Source organism: Cebus imitator, unplaced genomic scaffold (assembly GCF_001604975.1).
Source record: "Cebus imitator isolate Cc_AM_T3 unplaced genomic scaffold, Cebus_imitator-1.0 Scaffold299, whole genome shotgun sequence".
In the NCBI taxonomy this organism is placed as follows: Eukaryota; Metazoa; Chordata; class Mammalia; order Primates; family Cebidae; genus Cebus; species Cebus imitator.
This window is the reverse complement of record NW_016107614.1, coordinates 2,729,478-2,750,931: the sequence shown is the minus strand read 5'-3', so window position 1 is coordinate 2,750,931 and position 21,454 is coordinate 2,729,478. Positions and strand designations below refer to the sequence as shown.

The 21,454-nt window shown below is 39.2% G+C and overlaps 1 protein-coding gene across 3 annotated transcripts; it reads left to right on the top strand.

Moving 5' to 3' along the window:
- Positions 1-1,661: 1,661 nt before the first annotated feature.
- Positions 1,662-21,454, top strand: CCNJ (cyclin J). 3 transcript variants are annotated; one of them, XM_017502834.1, is made up of 6 exons: positions 1,662-1,977; positions 2,609-2,718; positions 10,322-10,532; positions 17,751-18,050; positions 18,171-18,297; positions 18,917-21,454. In XM_017502834.1, the coding sequence occupies exons 2-6, from the start codon at positions 2,650-2,652 to the stop codon at positions 19,326-19,328; spliced, it is 1,119 nt and encodes a 372-aa protein (XP_017358323.1). In that variant the 5' UTR covers positions 1,662-1,977; positions 2,609-2,649; the 3' UTR covers positions 19,329-21,454. The 3 variants fall into 3 exon arrangements, with proteins under 3 accessions (XP_017358323.1, XP_017358324.1, XP_017358322.1); XM_017502835.2 differs by having other exon boundaries at positions 1,663-1,977; positions 18,174-18,297; XM_017502833.2 differs by having other exon boundaries at positions 1,663-1,977; positions 18,138-18,297.

Genomic DNA, 21,454 nt, shown 5'->3' with positions numbered 1-21,454 from the left:
TTTTTTCTGTTTTTCTTCACATCACTTGTCATCATGTGCTATTCTGTTGTTGTTGTTGTTCATTATATCACTCTTTCTGGTGGAATATAAACTCTATGAGAGCAGAGACTTCATTTAGAAGTAAATACCCTAATTGTGTCCACCTTGCTCTAAAGGAATTAAGGAAATCATAATAAACCTGAACTTTGCATTTTAAGGATTTGCAATCTAAGACACACTGGGGCAAAATATATGTATGTGTCTATAAAATGAACATTAATTCATAAAACAAAATGAACATTGAAGCCTTCTCATCACAAAGCAAATCCAGAAGATAATGATTTCTGAACAAATATATCCCACTGAACAATATCTTCAAAGTAGAAACCATAAATACAGTCTACTTCTTATACTAGTGATTAGTCTGTGACCCATTTTTCTGAAAGTGTTCTTAAATGGCCCTGGACAGTTAAGTCATATAGAAGCCAAATTACTATTATAAAGTTGTTTAATAGTCATGAAATGGAACCCAAGGAGGTAGATACTATTTAAATGTCATTAAAAATGGCATAAAGCTTTTAGTTTGATGTGTCTGCCTTCTCTCTAGAGGACCCCTGCAACTGCGACAGGCCAGGGCAGCCTTCTCCCTGGACTATGTCGGGCCAGGCTGGGATCTGCCAACTTCGACTTCTGAGTTTCCCTTTTCTTGCCTTTGGTTCCTGCAGCCCTGCTCTCCTGGGTACAAGCATCGTCTATGGATAGGCTATGAGTTATATACACTTCTGCTGCTATCTTCAAACGGATGAAGATGTCACCCAGAATCACATAACATTTATTTATCACTTTGTAGTAATTCTTTATCATGTATCTTTTTGGACAAAGGATTCAAAATAAAAGGGGTGAAGTTTTAAAAATATTCACGTTTCACTATTAAGAGATTGATCTACAGTCTCAGAAAAGTGGACAGTCTCACTGTCGTGGGGTTACCATCCACTTCTTTTGTGATAGTCCACTAAAGAGGTTAAAATACAATTGATTAGGTTTCCTCTAATCACATTTCAGCCCCCCATATCACCTCAATTGAGGTCGGAGTGTTTTCACAGTTTTTCAGTTTCCTGATTTACGAGCACAGATGGTTAATTACATCCACCATGGGTCTGGCAAGCAAGGTTACTAGAAGTAATCTTAAATCTCATTCAAAGCTCTTGGGAATCCCTACAGCAAGGAAAATAAGGCGAGGGGAGAGACTGATTAGATTTCTAGAAGAAAGGTGGAGTGTGAGGTGAAACTTAACAAGACAGCAGAATTTCACAGTTAAAAAAAAAGGGGGGGGGGTGCTTCAGGGGCTGCAGAAACAGCTAAAGCACATTTGGAGAGCCTGATCCACGGAGCAGCCCCTGGGATGGAAGGGGCTGGTGCAATGTGAAGTAAGGCAAACCGAATACATGTTGTGAAGACTTTTAAACGCCAAACTGAGGCGTCGGAACTTTGCTCCGCGGGCACCTAGGAGCCATCGAAGGTTCCCAGCAGGTGAGTGGCCTGACGATTGGCTGCACTGATCCACATTACAGTTTCTCCAGCGCTCTCTGCCTACCCCAGCACGAGTCCAGGCCGGCTTCGCAGTTGCTGGCGGCTGAGCGACCCCGCAACTGAAGCGCCAGGCCACGCCGCGCAGTCCGGGATGCTGACCCGGCCCGGGAAGGAGCTGCGGCGCCGCCACCGGGCGCTGCACCTGGGTCGGCCCGGCTGCCGATTGGACGGCTCAGGGTGACCCCACTGTATCGCGAGACGAGATTGGCAGCGGCGGGGCCTCAAGTGCCCCCGCGCTGGCTTTGTACGCAGAGCCGCCTGCCGGTCTTTTAACAATGGGCGGCGCGAGCGTCCAGGCGCTGGGCCCGAGCTGAGGTCGGCGCTTAGCTGCCGACTGTCCGCAGCATGAGCGGGGCCGGCGTCCCTATCACGCCGGCGGGGCTGGGGCTGTGAGGGCCGCGGTTCCGGGTAAGGGAGCCAGCGTGGGGCCGGGCGGCCCGGCAGGCCTGGGCTAGGCGTGAGGCAGCGGACCCTCCCGGGGCGAGGCGCGGAGCCTGGATGGCCCGGCCTTTTGTTCGCCTGAGGCCGCGCGGAATCGTGCGTTTCTCGGGCGTCCCGGGGAGAAGCAAGAGCCTGATGTCTGCGCGGAGACTCCTGGCCAGACAGACGGTCACCCCCGGGCTTCTCCGTGGGAGCGTTTCCCCTCAGCGGGGCTGTGACCGTGTCACCTCTCCGCACTCCTCAGGGCGGGCGGGAGAGCTCCAGCCCCGGACGCAGGGAGCCCCAGCCCGGCCTTCCGCAGCTCTTCTCGAGCTCGCGCCCGGCTCCCCGCTTTGGCAACTCGGGGCCTGAGTGGATCCCCTTTTGCCCAACACGCAGTCGGGCAGAGTCTCCCAAGTCCTTCGGCTCCTCCTGAGGGAGCAGACCCGGCCTCGCGTGTGGCGTTGGGGAACAGGCTCGGGTCGGGACTGGGTTGAGGAAGAGTCAGGTGAAGATGAGCAGCCACACTGGGTGGCCTGAGGTCACACCCCCGGGGGAGAGGGGCGCAGAGGGTCGCGGGGAGAGCCGGCAGTGACCGCGCCTGGGGTGTGTCTTACAGACTTGAGTTGCCGCGTCGGGCTGGGCGCGCCGCTGGGTCCCATGGAGCTGGAGGGGCAGTGGTGGCGAGGACAACTGGCCGCTGACATTCACCAAGCGCTTCGCTACAAGGTAACTCCGAGGCCCGGCCTGCCTTCTCCTTCGGTGTCTCGCGCCAGTTGTTCTGAATCTCGACTCCCTAGAAAGTCTAGTCAGGTTCTTTACTCCTTACCTTCCGGGCCAGAAAAGGCGAGTTTGCTCATTTGCTCAAGGTTAATTAACTTCTTGGCTCCTTCCCTAGGATATATCAGAAGAACCTGCAACTTGAATGAGGAGGGAGATGGTAGTTGGGCCAGGAAAGGTGAAAAGGGGCTTTCTGATATTCTGATTTCCGGGTGGATCATGAATTTTATCTTGTGTTTTAAAAGATACATACAGTGAATTTTTGTTGGGCAGAACAGCCCTCTTTGTTCGAGAGTTGCTGTTGCATGCAGCCAGTTTAAATCGCTTTTGTACGTAAATTGCTGTAAGACTTTGGACGAGTTAAATTTGTTTCTTAATTTCCTCATCTGTAAAATGAGGAATAATAAGAGTGTGCCTTATGATTCTGGCGATTGTGAAATTTAAGTTAGTACTGTACATGTGCTTAGAAACTGCTCTTGCAATATAGTAAGCACTACGTGATAACAGTCTTATCTCTTACCCCTCAAGATTTGGGCTGTTCCCCTAAGGTGGAGGGAGTTGGCTGCTCCTTCCTGCTGATAAAGGCAGAAAGTAGACCTAATATACTTTATAAATATTGGGGAAAAAAAAAAAACTTTTCCAACACAAAGCAAAGTCTGTGTATTTTTGCTATTAAGTAACGATTTTACTCTGCATGTGGCAAGGCAGATTAATGAGACATTTCTGCCTCTTTGATAACCAAAAGAGAGACCAGATACAAAATGATCTCTAGCTCAACTCAGTTTCACCTTGGATAAAAAAAGCCATTTGTTAAATGTAGAAAATTGAGAAAGAAGCAAAACAGCTGACTCTTTTAATAAAAAGGATTCTGACTCTTTGGGTTGAGATCCTGGAATGATAATAACTTTTATCCTGAGTTTCTGACCAGGTAAAGTAGATTGGAAAACCTAATTCTGACTTAAATTGTTACCCTTTTTTAGGCCTGAGATTTCTAAATGCTACTTTCTAATTCTAACATTCAATTTCTTAGATTCACTAAAATACATTCAGCTTCCTAGGAGATGGTCCACATAAAAATTCTAATTAATGGGATCTTTGGAGTGTTAAGAAAGAGTTTCAGGTTCTTTACTTGGAAAATTGTCCAGATACACTTTTGATCTTTTTTTCTTTGGTAGATGTCATCTTTCAATTTGAAATGTTTTCTTTTTTAAAAAGATTGATACGTAATAGTTGTACATAAATGTCAGCCTCTTTATCCCTCTGGTATGTGGTGACATTAATTAGTTGATGTTAAGAGTACCTTTTTTTTTTTTTTTGAGTTGGAGTTTCACCTGACCTCAGGTTATCTGCCTGCCTTGGTCTCCCAAAAGTGCTGGGATTACAGACAGGAGCCACTTTCCCAGGCCAAGAGTACATTTTTTAATTGACATGAAACTTAAAAGATTTTTCTTGGTGATTTTCATGGTTTTCAATCATTTTATTTTATGTGTAGATCATTTTAATTCATGAGTGATTATCTGAATTTTGTCAGCTGAGGTTGGACATGGGTTTTGTTATTTCAAGATTTAGATTTGTTGAAGGCTTTTGTGCATTAATTTCTGGAGCATCCAAGGCATAAGACCCAACTCCGCACTCAAGTTGCTTATAAACTATCAGAGAACAAGGTAACACAGGGTCTGAAGCAATGCCATTGAAAGTTTTCTTGGGCCACCTATGGCCTACTGCCCTGGGTTGTCTTTATATTTAATGGTTCTTACCGGTAACACTTTATAAAGAATCTACATTAGTCAGTAAAACTTAAACTTGTGGAACTGGAGAGACCTCTATTTGTAATACACTGAAGGAAATTTAAAATGGACTTTTCTCATAGAAAAGACATGGTAATTCCAGGCAATTGATGATTCAGTTGGATAGTCATCTGTTTATTTCTTCAACATGTTGATTATTTATAACATACATGGTATTCCAGGTGTTAGAGCAATAACTGAACAAGACAGACATTATCCTTGCCTTCATAGTCTAATCTTATTTCTAATTTAGAGCATCCACATTTAGGTTTTTCCTTTGGGCAGTTGCCATTGAGATACTGTGGAAAGTGTTCTGTGTTTAGACCCAAGGTTTGTGGAGAAATATTTGGTGTGACTAGCATTGTGTCTTAGGAACAGTGAAAATGACAATCAATGGAAATCCTCATGCCAATTATCCACCGCCTCAAAAAAAGCCCCTACAAAGTAGCTGTCCCCTTACTCCCTTTTGTCTCCTTTCATCTTATTTAGCTGTGTATAATTAGCGTCATAGGCTGTTTGGGAAAGTGTCCTTAATGACAAATGGGAACAATTCTAGCTTTGTGAGAAACTTTAAAAAAGTCCATCATTGTTTTCCAGGGAGCCTTTTAAGACTATGTTCAGGCCACTTTTCTGGAAACATTAAGAAAGTTAAGGCCATCAGTGTTTTCCAGGTGTTTCCCAGGGAGTCTTTAAGACCATGTTCGGGCCACTTTTCTGGAAAACCTGCCCTAGTGTTGCCTTTTCCCCCCAATTCCCTATTCCCTAAGCTAAGTTAGATTTTCTTCCTAGCTGTTGCCATAATAACCTGTGATTACTATATTGTGTGGTAATCTCTGTATTTGATTCACCTGCTAGAGATAGGCTTGAGACTGTTTTTCCAGCTTTTATCCCTGGGTTATTATAGTGTCTGCTACATGAGAGATGCTCAATAAATGTTACATCATGGCAGCAAAAGTAAAGTTGCAGCTCATTTACACCATTGTAAAGATCTGAAAAAGAGTTAAGGAGAAAAGAAAAATCCTAGGTGCTAGGATCACTTGAGTCTAGGAGTTTGAGATCAGCTTGGGCAACACAGCGAGACCCTGTCTCTACAAAAACTAACTGGGTGTGGCAGTGAGTACCTATAGTCCCAGCTACTTGGAGGTTGAGGTGGTTGGATTGCTTAAACCTGGGAGGCAGAGGGTGCAGTGAGCCAAGATGGCACCCCTGCACTCCAGCCTGGGCTATGGAAGGAGACTGTCTCAAAAAAAAATATTATTTCCTCGGTAGTATTTGTATAGGCATTTTTCACTCACACAAAAATGTAAAACATTAATTGGCCCATTAGCCTATCATCTAAGTAACCCCTGTTGATATATATTTTTTTAATTTTAAAAAATTTTAAGTGATGTATACGCATGATTAAAAAAATCCAGATAGTGGAGGAAGGTTTAAAATGAGCCTTCATTTTAAGGCTTATTTGGCCGTCTATGGTTACTGCTTTTTTTCCCTGATACCCCATAAATTAGTATATCTTCAAGTAAAATATTTTTGTTGTTGATACAGAAGTCATAATATATATTCAGTGTCCTGCACCTTGTTCTTATTCCACCCTCAATTTATCAGATTTGTCCATGTCAGCACATATTTCTCCTGCCCTTTATTCAGTATTTCGTAGTTTATTTAACCAGTTCCCTTTTCATAGACATCAAGGTTTTTGTTTTTCTAGATTGCACTTTTTATTTTGAAATTGTAGATTCACATGCAGTTGTAGGAAATGATACAAACAGATCCCCTTTACTCTTTACTCAATTTCCCCCAGTGGTACCAGCTTGAATAACTAGTACTATATCACAACTAGGGTATTTATATTGAGACCAAGTCAAGATACAGAACATTTCCATCACCCAAAGGATGTCTCATGTTGCCCCTTTATAAAAAGCCATACCTTGTTCCCTCCCAACCTCATGCCGCACCTTAACCCCTGGCAGCCAATAATCTGATCTCTATTTCTGTAATTTTGTCATTTCAAGAATGTCACATAAATTGAGTCATACAGTATGTGACCTTTTGAGATTAACTTTTTTACTTAGTCTAATTCTCTGGGGATTGATTTGGGTTTTGGGACATCAAACTTTTTTATTCCACTATCTAGCTATTACGAACAGCAAAGGACCTGCTTATATGGAGGGTTATTTGTAGGGGTTGCTAAGTTAGAGAGTATCTGGATTAAAAAAATTTGTGTTGCCTAATTGCCCTCCAAAAGATTGTTATCAGTTGTCCATACCAACAGTATATGAGAGTTTCTATTTTCCCTTTTGATAGCATAAGCAAAAATTGAGAAAATCTAATCTGGTAAGTGAAAAAATTATATAATTCTTTTAATTACATCAGGAATTGTTTTATGTTTTTAACCCTGTTGTATTTTTCTTAGGAACTGTTTATATTTGTCTTACTGATTTATAGTTCTCTAACAAAGAAGTCCATTCTTTGTCATATGTGACAGAAATATTAAATGCATCTATTCTCTCCTGATTTGAAATGCCATTGTTATTATAGATCCTCCTATCCAAGAAAAAGTCCTTCCATGGATGTATGTCTTCCATATTCCATCAGAATTTTAGTGTTATCTTCATATAGTGCTGGAATATTGGTTTTCATTTTTATAGTTACTGAATATGAAATCTTCTAACTGGTTAGTATACTGAAACGCTATTAACTTTTTAGTTTAATTTTATAATTGGGCGCTTACTCAATTCTTACTAATCTTTTTCTGGATTTTTTTGGTTTTTCTGGATATGCAGTCTACCATCTGAAGATAATAATTATGTTCCTGAAAATAGCCTTTGATTCTTCCTTTCCATAATTCTGCTTTCTCTTTTTTCTATTTGGATTGATGAGTACTCACAAAATAATGTTAAATAATACTCTAATGGTAGACACTAAAATGGTAATCTTTCTGTTGTTTTACCTCCAAGTGAGATGCTAGCTCTTATATTTGACATCTTTTTACCTACCTGTCTCCATCAAAGAAATGTACATCTGTTCTTATTTTTCCCAGGGTTGCCTTAAGATGCCATTTTGGCAGGATGACTGTGTGTATTTATGTGTGAATTTTTAATGTGTCTTAGAGCTTTTCTAATATTCAATCATTCTTGCATTCCTGGGATGTTCTATAATTGAAGATGTATTCTTTGGCTACACTACTAAATTACATTGACTACTATCCATTTATCTTGGGTAATATTAAGGTGAATATTAGGTGAATGTATAGGTGAATATGTAACTTCCATTTTTTGTTTATTGTAAAATGTATGTAACAAAACTTTTCTTCCCCAGCTTTTAAGTTCAGAGGTACATTTGCAGGATGTGCCGGTTTGTTACATAGGTAAACATGTGCCATGGTGGTTTGCTGCACAGATCATCCCATCACCCAGGTATTAATCCCAGCATCCACTAGCTATTCTTCCTGATCCTCTGCCTCCTCCCACCCCCACCCTCTGACAGGCCCCACTGTGTGTTGTTCTCACCACTATGTATTCTCATCATTTAGCTCCCACTTGTGAGAACATGCAGTACTTGGTTTTCTTTTCCTGCCTTAATTTACTAAGGATAATGGCCTCCAGCTCTATCCATATCTCTGCAAAGGAGGTGATCTTATTCCTTTTTATGGCCACACAGTATTCTATGGTCTATATGTACCACATTTTCTTTATCCAGTCTATCATTGATGGGCATTTAGGTTGATTCCATGTCTTTGCTCTTGTGGATAGTGCTTCAGTGAACATACACATGCATGTGTCTTTATAATAGAATGATTTATATTCCTTTGGTTGTATACTCAATAATGGGATTGCTATGTCAAAGGGTATTTATGCCTCTAGGTCTTTGAGAAATCACCACACTGTGTTCCACAATGGTTGAACTAGTTTACACTCCCACCAACAGTGTGAAAGCGTTCCTTTTTCTCTACAACCTTGCCAGCATCTGTCATAACATAAAACTTACCATTCTGACCATTTTTAAGTGTACAGTTCAGTGACATTAGGTACATTTGCATTGTTGTCATCACTATCTATCTTTAGAACTTTTTCATCTTCCCAGACTGAAACTCCGTACAATACTCTCCAATTTGCTACCCTCTAGCCTCTCTTGATAACCACTGTTCTACTTTCTGTCCCTATAAGTATGACGATTCTAGGTACCTCATTAAGTGGAACCATATAATAAATGTTCTTTCATGACTGACTGTTTTCATTTAGCATGCTGTCTTCAGGGTTCATCCATGTAGCATATTATCAGAATGTTCTTACTAAGGCTGAATAATACTCCATGTGTATACCACATTTTGTTTATGCATTCATCTCTGGTGGGCATTTGTATTGTTTCTACCTTTTGGTTATTGTGAATAATCCTGTTATGAATATGTGTGTACAAATCTCTCTTCAACTCCCTGCCTTCAGTTCTTTCGAGTGAAGTGGAATTTTACTCAAGTAGGAAAAGTGGAATTACTGGATCATGTGGTAATTCCATGTTTAATTTATTGAGGGATTGCCATATTGTTGTCTGAAACAAACAACTACATCGTTTTACATTTCCACCAGTAATGCACAAGGGTTCCGATTTCTCCATCTTCAAGTTAACACTTGGGATTTGTTGTTGTTGTTTTATCATAGCAATCCAGATAGGTATGAAGTGCTCTTAGTGGTTTCGATTTGCATGTCCTATAATTAGTGATGCTGAACAAACATCTTTTTCATGTTTCATGATATTTGCATGTTGGGCATTTGCATATCTTGTTTGGAGAAATGTCTATTCAAGTTTTTTGCCCATTTTTATAATCAGGTTTTTTTGTTCTTGGCCAGTTGTGTAAGTTCTTTATAATCTAGATATTTACCCCTGAGCAGATATGATTATAACTGTTTTCATCCATTCTGTGGGTTGACTTTTTACTCTGTTGATAGCATCTCTTGATAAAAGTTTTTAATTTTGTTAAAGTCCAATTTCTCTCTCTTTTTTTTTTTTTTTTTTTTTTTTTTTTTNCAGGGCAGGGGAGTTCTGGTTATGTTATCATATCCCTTTTACTTCCTTCTATTGTGATACCTGTTGGGTTTAGTATCAATATTATGCCGATTTTATAAAATGAATTTGGAAGCTTTCCATCTTTATGTTCTGGAAATATTTTAATAGTATAGAATTTTTCCAATTTTTAAAAAACAAGTTCTGAGATTGAACAGTGATTTTAGGTGTATGAGAGGATGATGGCAAAGGAGACAGATCATAAAACTGTTCAAAGGGAAACAAAATTAGAAATACTAATACTGGTTTCTACACTACTGCAAGTATAATACATTATGCAGCATATCCACTTATCTATTACCTTCTAACCAAAAGGATGTGTGTGTGTGTGTGTGTGTGTGTGTGTGTGTGTGTGTGTGTGTGTGTGTAGTATGTGGTTGGTTTTTTGGCAGCGATGTTTTTCTGAAAATACTTGGTAGGGGAAACAGGATTCCCTTACTAAAAATCTTTCTAGAATATACCCATTCTAGAAAGCAAGAAACAAGAACATCTATAATTGTTCACATCAGAGGTGGTTAAGAATAAGGAGAAAATTTTCATTTTAAATGCCATTCATTATCCTTTCACTTTTTCGTTTTTGTATTCCAGTCAAGAAAAGTATGTTTTAGGCACTTGTAATACTAATATGGAAAAACAATGTTAAGTCATTGCATAGTGGGGATACGTCTACAGATAGGTCAGACTAAATGTTGTTCCTTTTGACTTAGGAGCTGAAGTTGCCCTCCTACAAAGGCCAGTCCCCTCAATTAAGTCTCAGACGGTATTTTGCTGACTTGATTGCCATTGTGAGCAATCGCTTCACACTCTGCCCTTCTGCCCGCCATCTTGCTGTCTATTTACTGGACCTGTTTATGGACCGCTATGACATCTCTATCCAGCAGCTGCATTTAGTTGCGCTTTCCTGCCTGCTTCTAGCAAGTAAGTATGAATCTGAGTTATGTGACTAGAAATTTCTGTTGTTTCTATAAGAAAATAAATTTATGTAAAACTCAATGAAATATCATCAGGTCCCTTTCATTCCAGTTCACTAGTATCAGGAACCTTATGTTAAAAGTTCTCCTCAGTGCAATAATTCTTAACCAGATATTGAAAAATGGCTTTGGAGCTTATTCAAAACATGTGCCTAAACTCTACATCCTAGGCCACCCCACATCTACTAAAACGAAATCTACATAATGGGTCCTGGGTATTTTTTAACTTTTTAAAAAAGTCCCAAAGGTGATTTTGATGTACCTTTCCAATTGAGAACCATTGTCTTAAAGCAGTTATTCTAAACCAGGAGCAATTTTGTCCCACAGGGAACACTTGGCAATGTGTAGAGATGTTTTTGTTGTCACCTGGCAGTAGAGTAGGGGATGTTTTTTTAGCATCTAGTACATAGAGGCCTGGGATGCTCCTAACATCCTGTAGTATATAGGACAGTTGCCCATAACAAAACATCAATGGCGCTAAATTTGAGAAACTGTCTTACAGGCACCATACTCTTGTATTAGAATACTTTCTACTGGCACATGAAGAGTTGGCTTAATGAACTCAAAGTTAATGTGCACCTACTACAAATGTGAAAATTTTTGCTTATGCATTGGGCCAACCATGTAGTAGGTTCCAAGATACAATCTGATACAACCATATTTTTTACTCAGTACAGAATTCACTGGTGGACCTTTTGGCCCCTCTTTCTCATCTTTCTATATCCCATTTTGTTGCTTATTGGTACTCTCTTTGAAGGGCAAGTAAAGAAATTGAAATTGTGTTTTTTTTCTTTTAGTGATGTGGAAGATTGTATTTGATATGGAAGTTGAATCAATATTGTAGTTTCTATATTATCCATGTCATTACAATAGAAATTTAAAGTAGTATGTAGATATATTGATAACCTTCACCTTTAACTCCCACTTGAGGAAGAAAGATTATATTTGATATTGAAGTTAAATCAGTAATGTGCATCCATGTCATTACAATAGAAATTTAAAGTAGTATATAGATATATTGATAACCTTCACTTCTAACTCCTACTTGAGGTTTTGGGGTCAAATATGGCTGGGATCAAATAAGGAACATTCCACCTATATCCATGCCACCAGAGTTCTTTAGCACCTCTGTGCTTGGCTGCTTATAAATCTAAAACCAAATGTAGTCCTTTGTAGTATCATTTCTGGTACTAATCTCTTCTCAGATTTTATTTTCTGACCCTTATTCTTCCTTTGCTCTGACCCTTATTCTTCCTTTGCTCTGATGACCTCAACTACGTATTTTGTCCCCTGGAATGTCCTTTCGTAAGTTATTTCAGATCCATTGTAGAACCAGGCTGAATGTAAATAAAACACAGCTGCAGCATGACTTCCCATTGCCTATATGTTAAGGTGGAAATTGCTTAATGTGGTGTTTAGAATCTTTCATCTGGACCCAGCCACCTTTCCAGTCTCATCCCCATGCACATTGAGCAAAATTCTTAGAATACCATTTACTTCCTGAATATCTACATTTCCCTTTTAATCTATTGTTCTCTAAAATTCAGACACCTCACTCACCACTCACCCCCAACTCAGGAGGTGGAGAGGTAATGCTTGTATGTTTAACGTTTAATTTAGCCTCTAATTAAAGTTTCATGCTCGTAAGTAATCGTGTGTAATACTATATGTTTCATCACTGGCTGTGAAGCCCTTTAGGGTTTAATAGTTTAAGATTGGAAAAGCTAACACTTGACAGTTTAGATGTGTGAGAGTCCACAAAATGGCTTTTTGTTACTGTATAGAATGTTGGTGTATTACAGAATCTGTTTATAATAGAGTGTCATTGGAAATCACACATGCAAGTTAAGTTCTTTTAAAAACTTGGTATCACTAATGGAAAGTAACTGTGTTGCCTGCTATGGCCATCACTGTCTTTTTAACAGTACTATGTCCCACCTGCTCTATGCCTAGATTCTTAAAGTATAGTGTGGGCCAAGTGGAGGGTCATCTTTGTGTACCATCTTAGGTTGGCTGGAATGGAGTTTTCAGTTGTTCTTATTTTTAAATTATATATTTCTATTTAAAGTCATGAACAATTTATTGTATTGAACTATTTGGATTCATATGAGCTGTAAGATGTAGTTGTGACTCATTTTCCAGTAATTAGGCATTAGGATCTGTGCTTGCTAGAGTTCAAATATGAATTATCACCTATTACTGAAAGAACTGGATGCCTCCCTCCTTTTTCTGCTGACTCTTGATTTCCCTTTCCTTGAGGAGAGGATTGCTTTTACATTCTCCCTTTGCATTGGAGAGTGGGAATGTATGTGAGGTATTCTTCAGGATCTCTGCTCCTCCCAGCTAGCAAGTTGTTCAAAACAGTTTGAGCTATCAATTCACACCAGGGTCAGGAATTGAAGAGGCTGGTCCTTTGTAGGCAGCAGCCTCTACCCTTGCCCCCCAATTCCAGTCCATAACTTTAAAGCAGAAGAGCTTAGGAATTTTTTTTGAAACGGAGTCTCACTCTGTTAGCCAGGCTGGAGTGCAGTGGCGCCATCTTGGCTCACTGCAACCGCTGCCTCCCAGGTTCAAGCGATTCTCCTGTCTCAGCCTCCTGAGTAGCTGGGATTACAGAAATGTGCCACCATACCCAGCGAATTTTTTCTATTAGAGACAAAGTTTCACTATATCAGCCAGGATGGTCTCAATCTCCTGACCTCATGATCCTTCCACCTCTGCCTTCTGAAGTGCTGGGATTTCAGGTGTGAACCACCGTGCCCAGCCATGCTTAGGAGTCTTAGAAACTGATAACCTATTTTCAGTGTCTGATTCCTGTTTAAAATTTGTGGAGTTTATTATATTGGGAAGCTATAGCTGTTTGGCCAAAGATGGAGCACACCTTATAAGTTCTAGAAGCAAATGCTTATGTTACACTATTAGAAAAAGAAGGGGCCTACAGATTATCTCTGGAGAGCTATGTGTAGTGTTTTGGAGCAATGACCATAGTGATGGATTCCCTGGGTTGGAATCTCTCATCAGCAGAATGAATTTCAACAACCTTTGAATATCAGGTTGTTTCTATATAAGATGGAAATAAAGACACCTTACAAAGTAGTTCCGAGGATCAAGTCGGGGGGTAATATGTTTAAAAGCATGTAGGAAATGGAAACATAAAAAGATTAGCATGGTAATAATTAATTCCCCCACAAGTTGCTTTGTTTCCTTTAGCCTACCTCCATTACCCTAAAGGTTTTGACCTATTCCAAACTGGTCCTGAATTTTTCTAGGGAAGTACTCCTATTCCAACTCATTCACATGTATGCCCTGGCTTCCCTTGGCTTCTGTGACCAGCATTACATTTATGGAGCATGTGGAAGTAATCTTGGAGATAAGATTTCTCATAATTTGCTCAAGATCTTACATAACTAAGAAATGATCTTGGAGTCAAGATGAAGTGAAAAGTGAGACAGTGGCTTTTAGCAGTAACAGTTTGTAACAAGTGCTTGTTTCCCCTTGCTGACCAGTACTGGGTTAGCAAAGCTTTTTACTGATCTGTGAAAATTTGTTATCTCACGGTTGTTTTAATTTACATCTCAATTTTTAGTGAGCTTAGAATTTTTTCTATGAATGACCTTTCTCTTTGCCCATTTTTATATTACATTTGTCTTATAGATTTGTGATAATTCTTCATACATATTAAGGATGACTTTTTTTCCCCACTTAGTAACAAAAAATAGAATATGAGTTGGCAGAGCACCCAGTGACATCTGATCCGTGCCTTATTCAGTATATAAATCTTCTCTACCACATACCTACCATTCATTGCTGGCTTTGAAAATGTATTGGTTTCCATGGCTGATCTGAACATATCCTATAAAGGAAAGACAACTCAGTGATTTTGTTTCTGTGGCCTCTAATTCTTTATTTTCTGGGAAGCAGATATGAATTTCCTGTGCCCTTATTTCCTGTTTGGGGCCTTTATCAATATAATCACATGGCTTCTGGTATTTCCTTTCAATTTAAGAAACTGATCTTTGTAGTCTGTGTGTGGTATTGTGGATAAGTAAACTTAAAATGCCCATACACATAGCAGTCAGCACAACAGAAACTATAGATATGAATGCAGGGGCCGGGCTTGGTGGCTCATGCCTGTAATCCCAGCACTTTGGGAGGCCGAGGCGGGTGGATCATTTGAGGTCAGGAGTTTGAGACCAGCCTGGCCAACATGGTGAAACACTGTCTCTACTAAAAATACAAAAAATTAGCTGGGTGTGGTGGCCGTCGCCTGTAATCCCAGCTACTTAGGAGGCTGAGGCCGGAGAATCGCATGAACCTGGGAAGGTGGAGGGTTGTAGTGAGCTGAGATCATGCCACCGCACTCCAGTCTGGGTGACAGAGTGAGACCCTGTCTCAAAAAAAAACAAAAACAAAGATATGTAGGTACTCATTGACGTTATCACATGTTCTGAAATCTCTTAATATCCATGTATCTGAATATTTATATCACTACACATAATGAAAAATTTCCAAAAATTTGAACCCTGAATTAAAACGCCAAGTATGGGTATTTATTCAGAATGTAGATTATTCTTAACTTTGCAAGATCAATACGCAAAGTGTTTTACACTTGTAGTAGCCAAATATTTTATAAATGTAAACATCCCATAGATGCATAATAATATAGAAATCTGTCCGTTCCGGTCTAGAAGTGCTAATTTGGGAATTCAAACATAAATCTTCCTTTGGCTTTGATTTTTGGTTTGATTTAACTTATTTGACCTTAAGTGGATTGGCCACCCTCACTACCTTGGTTTTTGAGCAATGAAATCAGTCATATACAATTTTTTTTCCAGTGTTAAAAATTTCAGGGAAATATTATGAAACTTCTTGCTCCTTGAATTATAATTTACTAATTTCTTCAAAGGAACTTTAAGCATGATATAAATAAACTCATTAATTTCTACAGTAGTACTTTGAAGTATTCTGCCAGTATTACTGTTGCTACACAAATGGCATGGTGTTTGAAAGCTGTAATGATTCATCCAGAAGGACTGAACTAAATTCCTGAGTCATTCTCCTTCTGAAGAATTTTGCTTCATACTAAGAATATTGGTTTCCTCTTCTTTTTTCAGACAAGATGCTGGATAACTATGTCATACAGACCACTTTAGTGCTTTCAACTTTACTAAGTATTTGCTATTGGCAAGCTTGTGAAATTGATAATTTTATGTGATTTGAATTAAGAAGAGCTATCTAGTGTCTTAAAGTCTTAATTACATAAGTTTTGGATCAGCTTCTATCTGCAGCAATATTTAGTGAGAATGGTTCAGATTTAAGGAAGTTCACCTCTCTACCATCATTCCTGCTTCTTTGGGCTTAGGTTCTTCTTAACACGTGATCTTAGAATCTCCTGGCATAGGAGACAAATGCCTTTTATCCCAGTTCCACTCCCTAAGCAAAGACCAAGGCAGTCAGCAGCATTTCCCCCCCAGCTCCAAAGCAAACCAACAGGAGCAAACCCCCACTGGCTCCACCACCATTGCCTGTACACTGAGCATCTGGGCTGAGTGTAGCAACTTTAACATGCGGTGCAAACCCATCTCCTCTAGAAGAGAAACATCACAGAGAAACTCTTCTGGCTTCTCCTGATTTGGTAGTCTTTCTGGTACTTCTTTAAAAAAATGATTTTAGGCCAGGCGCAGTGGCTCACACCTGTAATCCCAGCACTATGGGAGGCCAAGGCAGACAGATCATGAGGTCAAGAGATTGAGACCATCCTAGCCAATATGGTGAAACCCTGCCTCTACTAAAAATACAAAAAAATTAGCCAGGCGTGGTGTCACATGCCTGTAGTCCCAGCTACTCAGGAGGCTGAGACAGGAGAATCGCTTGAACCCAGGAGGCAGAGGTTGCAGTGAGCCAAGATTGCACCACTGCATTCCAGCCTGGTGACAGAGCAAGACTGTCTTAAAAAAAAAAAAAAAAAAAAAAGTTTTTAAATAATAAAATTAGAAAATTTCTAAGGAAATGAAAATATATTGAAATATATTAAAATAATTTTTATATAGTATTTGTTGCTTTAGTAACATTCAAATGATTTTGAACAAGTATGGGTGTACAATTATTCTGATAAATCTATAATAATTATAGTACAATAGGACAGTTTTAAACCTTAAATCTAAACTAGAACACATGTTGACATGATGACAACTCTGGTTCTGTTGCTACATCTGGAAAATCATTAATAGTAGTTAATAGTTTGTAAATGTTCTCTAGCTGTCAGTTCTAGAAATACTTTCTAAAATGAAGGCTTTATATACACAGTAAAATGCTCGTTTGGAAAGTAACGTGTAAGATGGTACATAATCTATAGAAACATTATTCTGGGGCTGGAAATAGAATCTTATTCTTCAGCTGTGCATAGTTGAAAACTTACAGATGAGTATTTTCAGAAAAGAAATTAATCACTTTGAATAATGGTCAGCCATGATACTGTCTTTACTTCTATTCTGCTTTCAATAAGGGAGTTGAAAAGCAGATATAAAGTATTTCCCCCATGTCCCTTTTTTCTTTAACAGACTTAACTAGATTTTCATTTTGAATTTAGAAGTGGTGGGGATGGGGTTTTTTGTGGAATGATAGTGCTTTTGTTAAATGTTCACCCAGTTTTTCCCTCCAATCTCTCTCTCTCTCTCTGAAATTGAGATTATGTTGAAAATATGCCAAAATGAAACATTTAGAGCTTAACTATTTTTGATTTTAGATAAAGCTATGACACTAAATGGTTAAAACTATCTTCTCTAAAATCAAATAATTTATTTTACCAGCTACCACCCACCTGCAAAAAAAATTTCCTGAGAAGATTCAGCTGATGAGATTGAGTTAGTTTTTTCATTGGCACATTACTATTTCCATTATATACTAGAATATAGATCAAAATGTTTACATATTTCAAGGATTTATTTTTTTTCAGGGGATTGGGGAAAGGTTGGGGTTGGTGGCTCTGGGAAAGAAAACATACGCAAATGTGAGAACCACAGGGTTCTGGCACAGTTGTTTCTGTGCAAGGTAAGTACATCTTTGGATCCTGGCAGTAAGACAGCAAATCCCATTTTACTGACTAGGCTTATAATGAACACTTGCCTAACATTTTCTCTCCTCTCCCATCCCCTTTTCTTAAAAGGTAAATTTGAAGAAAAAGAAGATAGTGTGCCTAAGCTGGAGCAGCTCAACAGCCTGGGTTGTATGACTAATATGAATCTAGTATTAACAAAACAAAATTTGCTACATATGGAACTATTATTATTAGAAACCTTTCAGTGGAACCTCTGCCTTCCAACAGCTGCCCATTTCATTGAGTATTATCTCTCTGAAGCAGTACACGAAACAGATCTTCATGACGGCTGGCCAATGATTTGCTTGGAAAAGACTAAACTCTACATGGCCAAATATGCAGATTACTTCCTGGAAGTATCTTTGCAAGGTGGGTTGTTGTGAATACCAGTAAGTGACTTGTGCACTTGTGACTCATGTATTCTGTTCCTTAAGTTCGTTTTTGGTGTCTCCACAGATTATGCCTTTCTAAATTATGCACCTTCTTTAGTAGCTGCTGCATGTGTGGCTTCTTCGAGGATAATACTTCGTCTTTCTCCAACGTGGCCTACGAGACTACATCGTCTTACTGCTTACTCTTGGGATTTCTTAATGCAGTGTATTGAACGGCTATTGATGTAAGCCTTTTTATTCTTGTGTTTAAATTTCTCATTAACAGTTTTCTTCATGTATGAGGTGCCTTGAAAACAACTTCTGAAGGGCACAGAGTTCCTAGGATATTTGCTTTTGGCAGGAGTTACTTGCTGCCACGAGCAAGCCCGTGCATGAGCAGAACTCTGGGGAAGGAGAGTCCCTTTTGGCCATTAACCATTTAGAAGGTATCATTGCTAGAATGATTCTGGGCACATGATAAGGAAAGGAGCTGCTCTTGTCTGTCTGTAAGTCAGTAACTCTGAGATCAGTCCAGGCCAGTCTTGCCCATTCCTACATCTTTGAATTTTGAGGGCCACCAGAATGTTACCAAAGTGTCTGCCACATGTAAGTGCTTATTGTGGACACATCTCCCAAACTGGAAATAATCCTCAAAGCTACCAGGAAGGTTCACATCAAGGGAAATAGCTTTAGAAGAACACAAGTGAGGTCTCACTGTTGTTGGAATTATGGTGCAGTGACTGCTACCTGGGTAGTGGTGGCAGGTCATAGAAGAAGCTGTTGAGGAGTTGGGGATGGGGCATGACTTTCTTGCAAATTCTTCTCAAGTAATATTTTTAATAGTTTCCTTTCTCTCTGTTTCAGCGCTCACGATAATGATGTGAAAGAAGCAAACAAACAGAGAGGACAAGCAGGACCTCAGTCAGCACAACTAAGTATGTTCCAGACAGCCTCCCAGCCCTCACGACCAGTTCACTTTCAGCAACCTCAGTATCTCCATCAGACACATCAGACCTCATTGCAGTATCGCCATCCTACATCAGAGCAACCAAGCTGTCAGCAGATTGTATCGACCACACACACGTCATCTTACACACTACAGACATGTCCTGCTGGCTTCCAAACTAGTGTTCAGGGCCTTGGGCACATGCAGACTGGTGCTGGGATGTCACTGGCAATACCAGTAGAAGTTAAGCCCTGTCTGAGTGTTTCTTATAACCGGAGTTATCAGATAAGTGAACATTACCCTTGTATTACTCCATGTTTTGAAAGGTGATTATGTGTGAAGCTGATAACTGACCCAGACTCTTTTGTGACATGAAGCTATGGGTAAGCATTTTGTAAACTTCTGTTCAAAAGGAAAGGGATCTAAGTGACATCAGAACTCTTCAGGTACCAGCACCAAGAAGACTGAATATCCCTTTTAATACACCATGAATCCTGGGAGGACTAAGCAAATTAACAGTGTGTCAAATTCTGTTACAACAAATCCCTGTATGACAAAGATGTTCAAGTCCTGGCTGATGGTCCAAATATTTCAAAAATATTCAACAGAAAATTTGGACAGACTCCAATTTGCCATTTTGAGATTTGACCTGTAGTAGCATCTGGACCTAATGTTGGCTTCTAAGTCAAAGACTAAATATTTATCTTATCTATGAACTTGCCAAACAGTCTTTTATGAAGGAAAGTTACAGTATTAATTTTTGAAAAGATTTTTATTCTGCAATTTTTTATTTTTGTTCTACAGATGAATTTTTGACTTATGAATTCATAAGTTTAAACTCATGAATTGTTACGCTATACCAATCTGCAGTTTAAAAAAAGAATTTTTTTAGATGATTCTATACAACTTCCTCTCATAAATAGTATAGGTTTCTGGATTTATATGCTAAAATTAAGGGTGGAGTAGATATCTTATTTTTAAATCATGGTCATAATTTTTCTTTTTTTCCCTAAGTGATCAACCTCAAATTTTTAGAATTGAAAGACATTTAACTCAGGGAATTTGTACTACTTGGAAACACTTAACTATAATGCAACATACCTTGGGAATGTTATAATATGAACTACCTTTATAACATAAGTTAAAATACTCTTGCTAGGGTGTGTTTTCAAATGAGAGCATAATATAATAGCTCAGAATGAAGTGGTAGTTCCTGTGATTCATAATACATATATAGGTTTTGCATTTCTCAGTGCAATCCGTGATTTATACTCAGAATTGACATTCTTTAAAAAAAAGTTATTTCAAGAGAAGGCATAACTGTAAGAGGTCAGTGCTAGAATAAAGTCCTGTAGGTTTATTTTGGAGGGGACTGTGGCCAGGGTAGTTCTCAGGTTGTGCTAGAGCAGCACTTTGTTATGTGGAAGACAGGTTTTTTAAGCAACCTTTGAATCCAGCTAGTCAGTCTAAGCAGGCAAAGGTAACTGATGACTAAATTTCAGTAGCTACTTTCATTGGACTGACCCTGCAATTGCCCTGGGACATTTCACTGTACTGGTATTAACTGCAAACAGCAATAATGGTCATTACAGCAAGGGCAGCTTTGGGGTAAAGCATTTTGGAGGAATTACCTTAAAAAGTTAAAAAGCTCATTGTAATAACTGATAAACTGTATACATTGCGCTCCTTTCTGTGGGAGAAGAAAGATTTGGTGGAGGGAAGCTTTCTGGTTTAAAAATTAGTATGTGTTTAAAAATTTTTGTGTTTTTTTAAGATAGCACTTGAATAGAAGGGAATCTGCATGGCAGATATGTGACTGCCACAATATGCATTGAAGACAAACTATTATAAAGATGTCGTGGGTATGCAGCAGGAGTCTCAGTAATCAAGCCAATGGCCTTTGTTAGGAAGAGAAGGGGCTCAACACAGTGATGGACTGATCCAGATGGCTCCTGGGGATGAATGTGGGTGGGTGGCTTCTGCCAGCATGAATGCTTGGAGAAATGTCCTTTCCTTAAAAAGAAAATATCTTATTTTTAGAGTACATAGGGCATGATGTGGATTTATTAGTCTGGTAGATAAAATGAAAAAACACTCAGGTAAGAACACTCACTCATGGCAGTTTTTAAGTATGAAAATAGTTTTCTGAAAGTATCATCACTTTTTAAAGAAGGCTGCTAATTGGATTTTGGTAGTTCTTACATCAAGAAAACTTGAATTGTTTGGGGAAAGTGGACTCAAAAGAGCATATATCTTTCACATTCACATTCAGAACCCAGCAACCTGGAGTCTAGTTTTCAGTATTTTAACTACCTCAATAATGCTATGAATGTAAGATACTGGGATAGAGATCCCAACTTGAAACAACAACCAGTGCCTGTGGTAACTTAATGTCTGTCAAATACTTTTATTGATTGGTTTATATGCCATTCTTGTTATAGAAGAATATGCCTTTT

Excerpts from the sequence above, each read along its gene's own strand:
- CCNJ (XM_017502833.2), top strand. The coding sequence starts at position 2,650 with ATGGAGCTGGAGGGGCAGTGGTGGCGAGGACAACTGGCCGCTGACATT. Across the intron at positions 10,533-17,750 it reads TTCCTGCCTGCTTCTAGCAA|GTAAATTTGAAGAAAAAGAA; the intron begins GTAAGTATGAAT and ends TTTTCTTAAAAG. Across the intron at positions 18,051-18,137 it reads CCTGGAAGTATCTTTGCAAG|ATTATGCCTTTCTAAATTAT; the intron begins GTGGGTTGTTGT and ends GTGTCTCCACAG.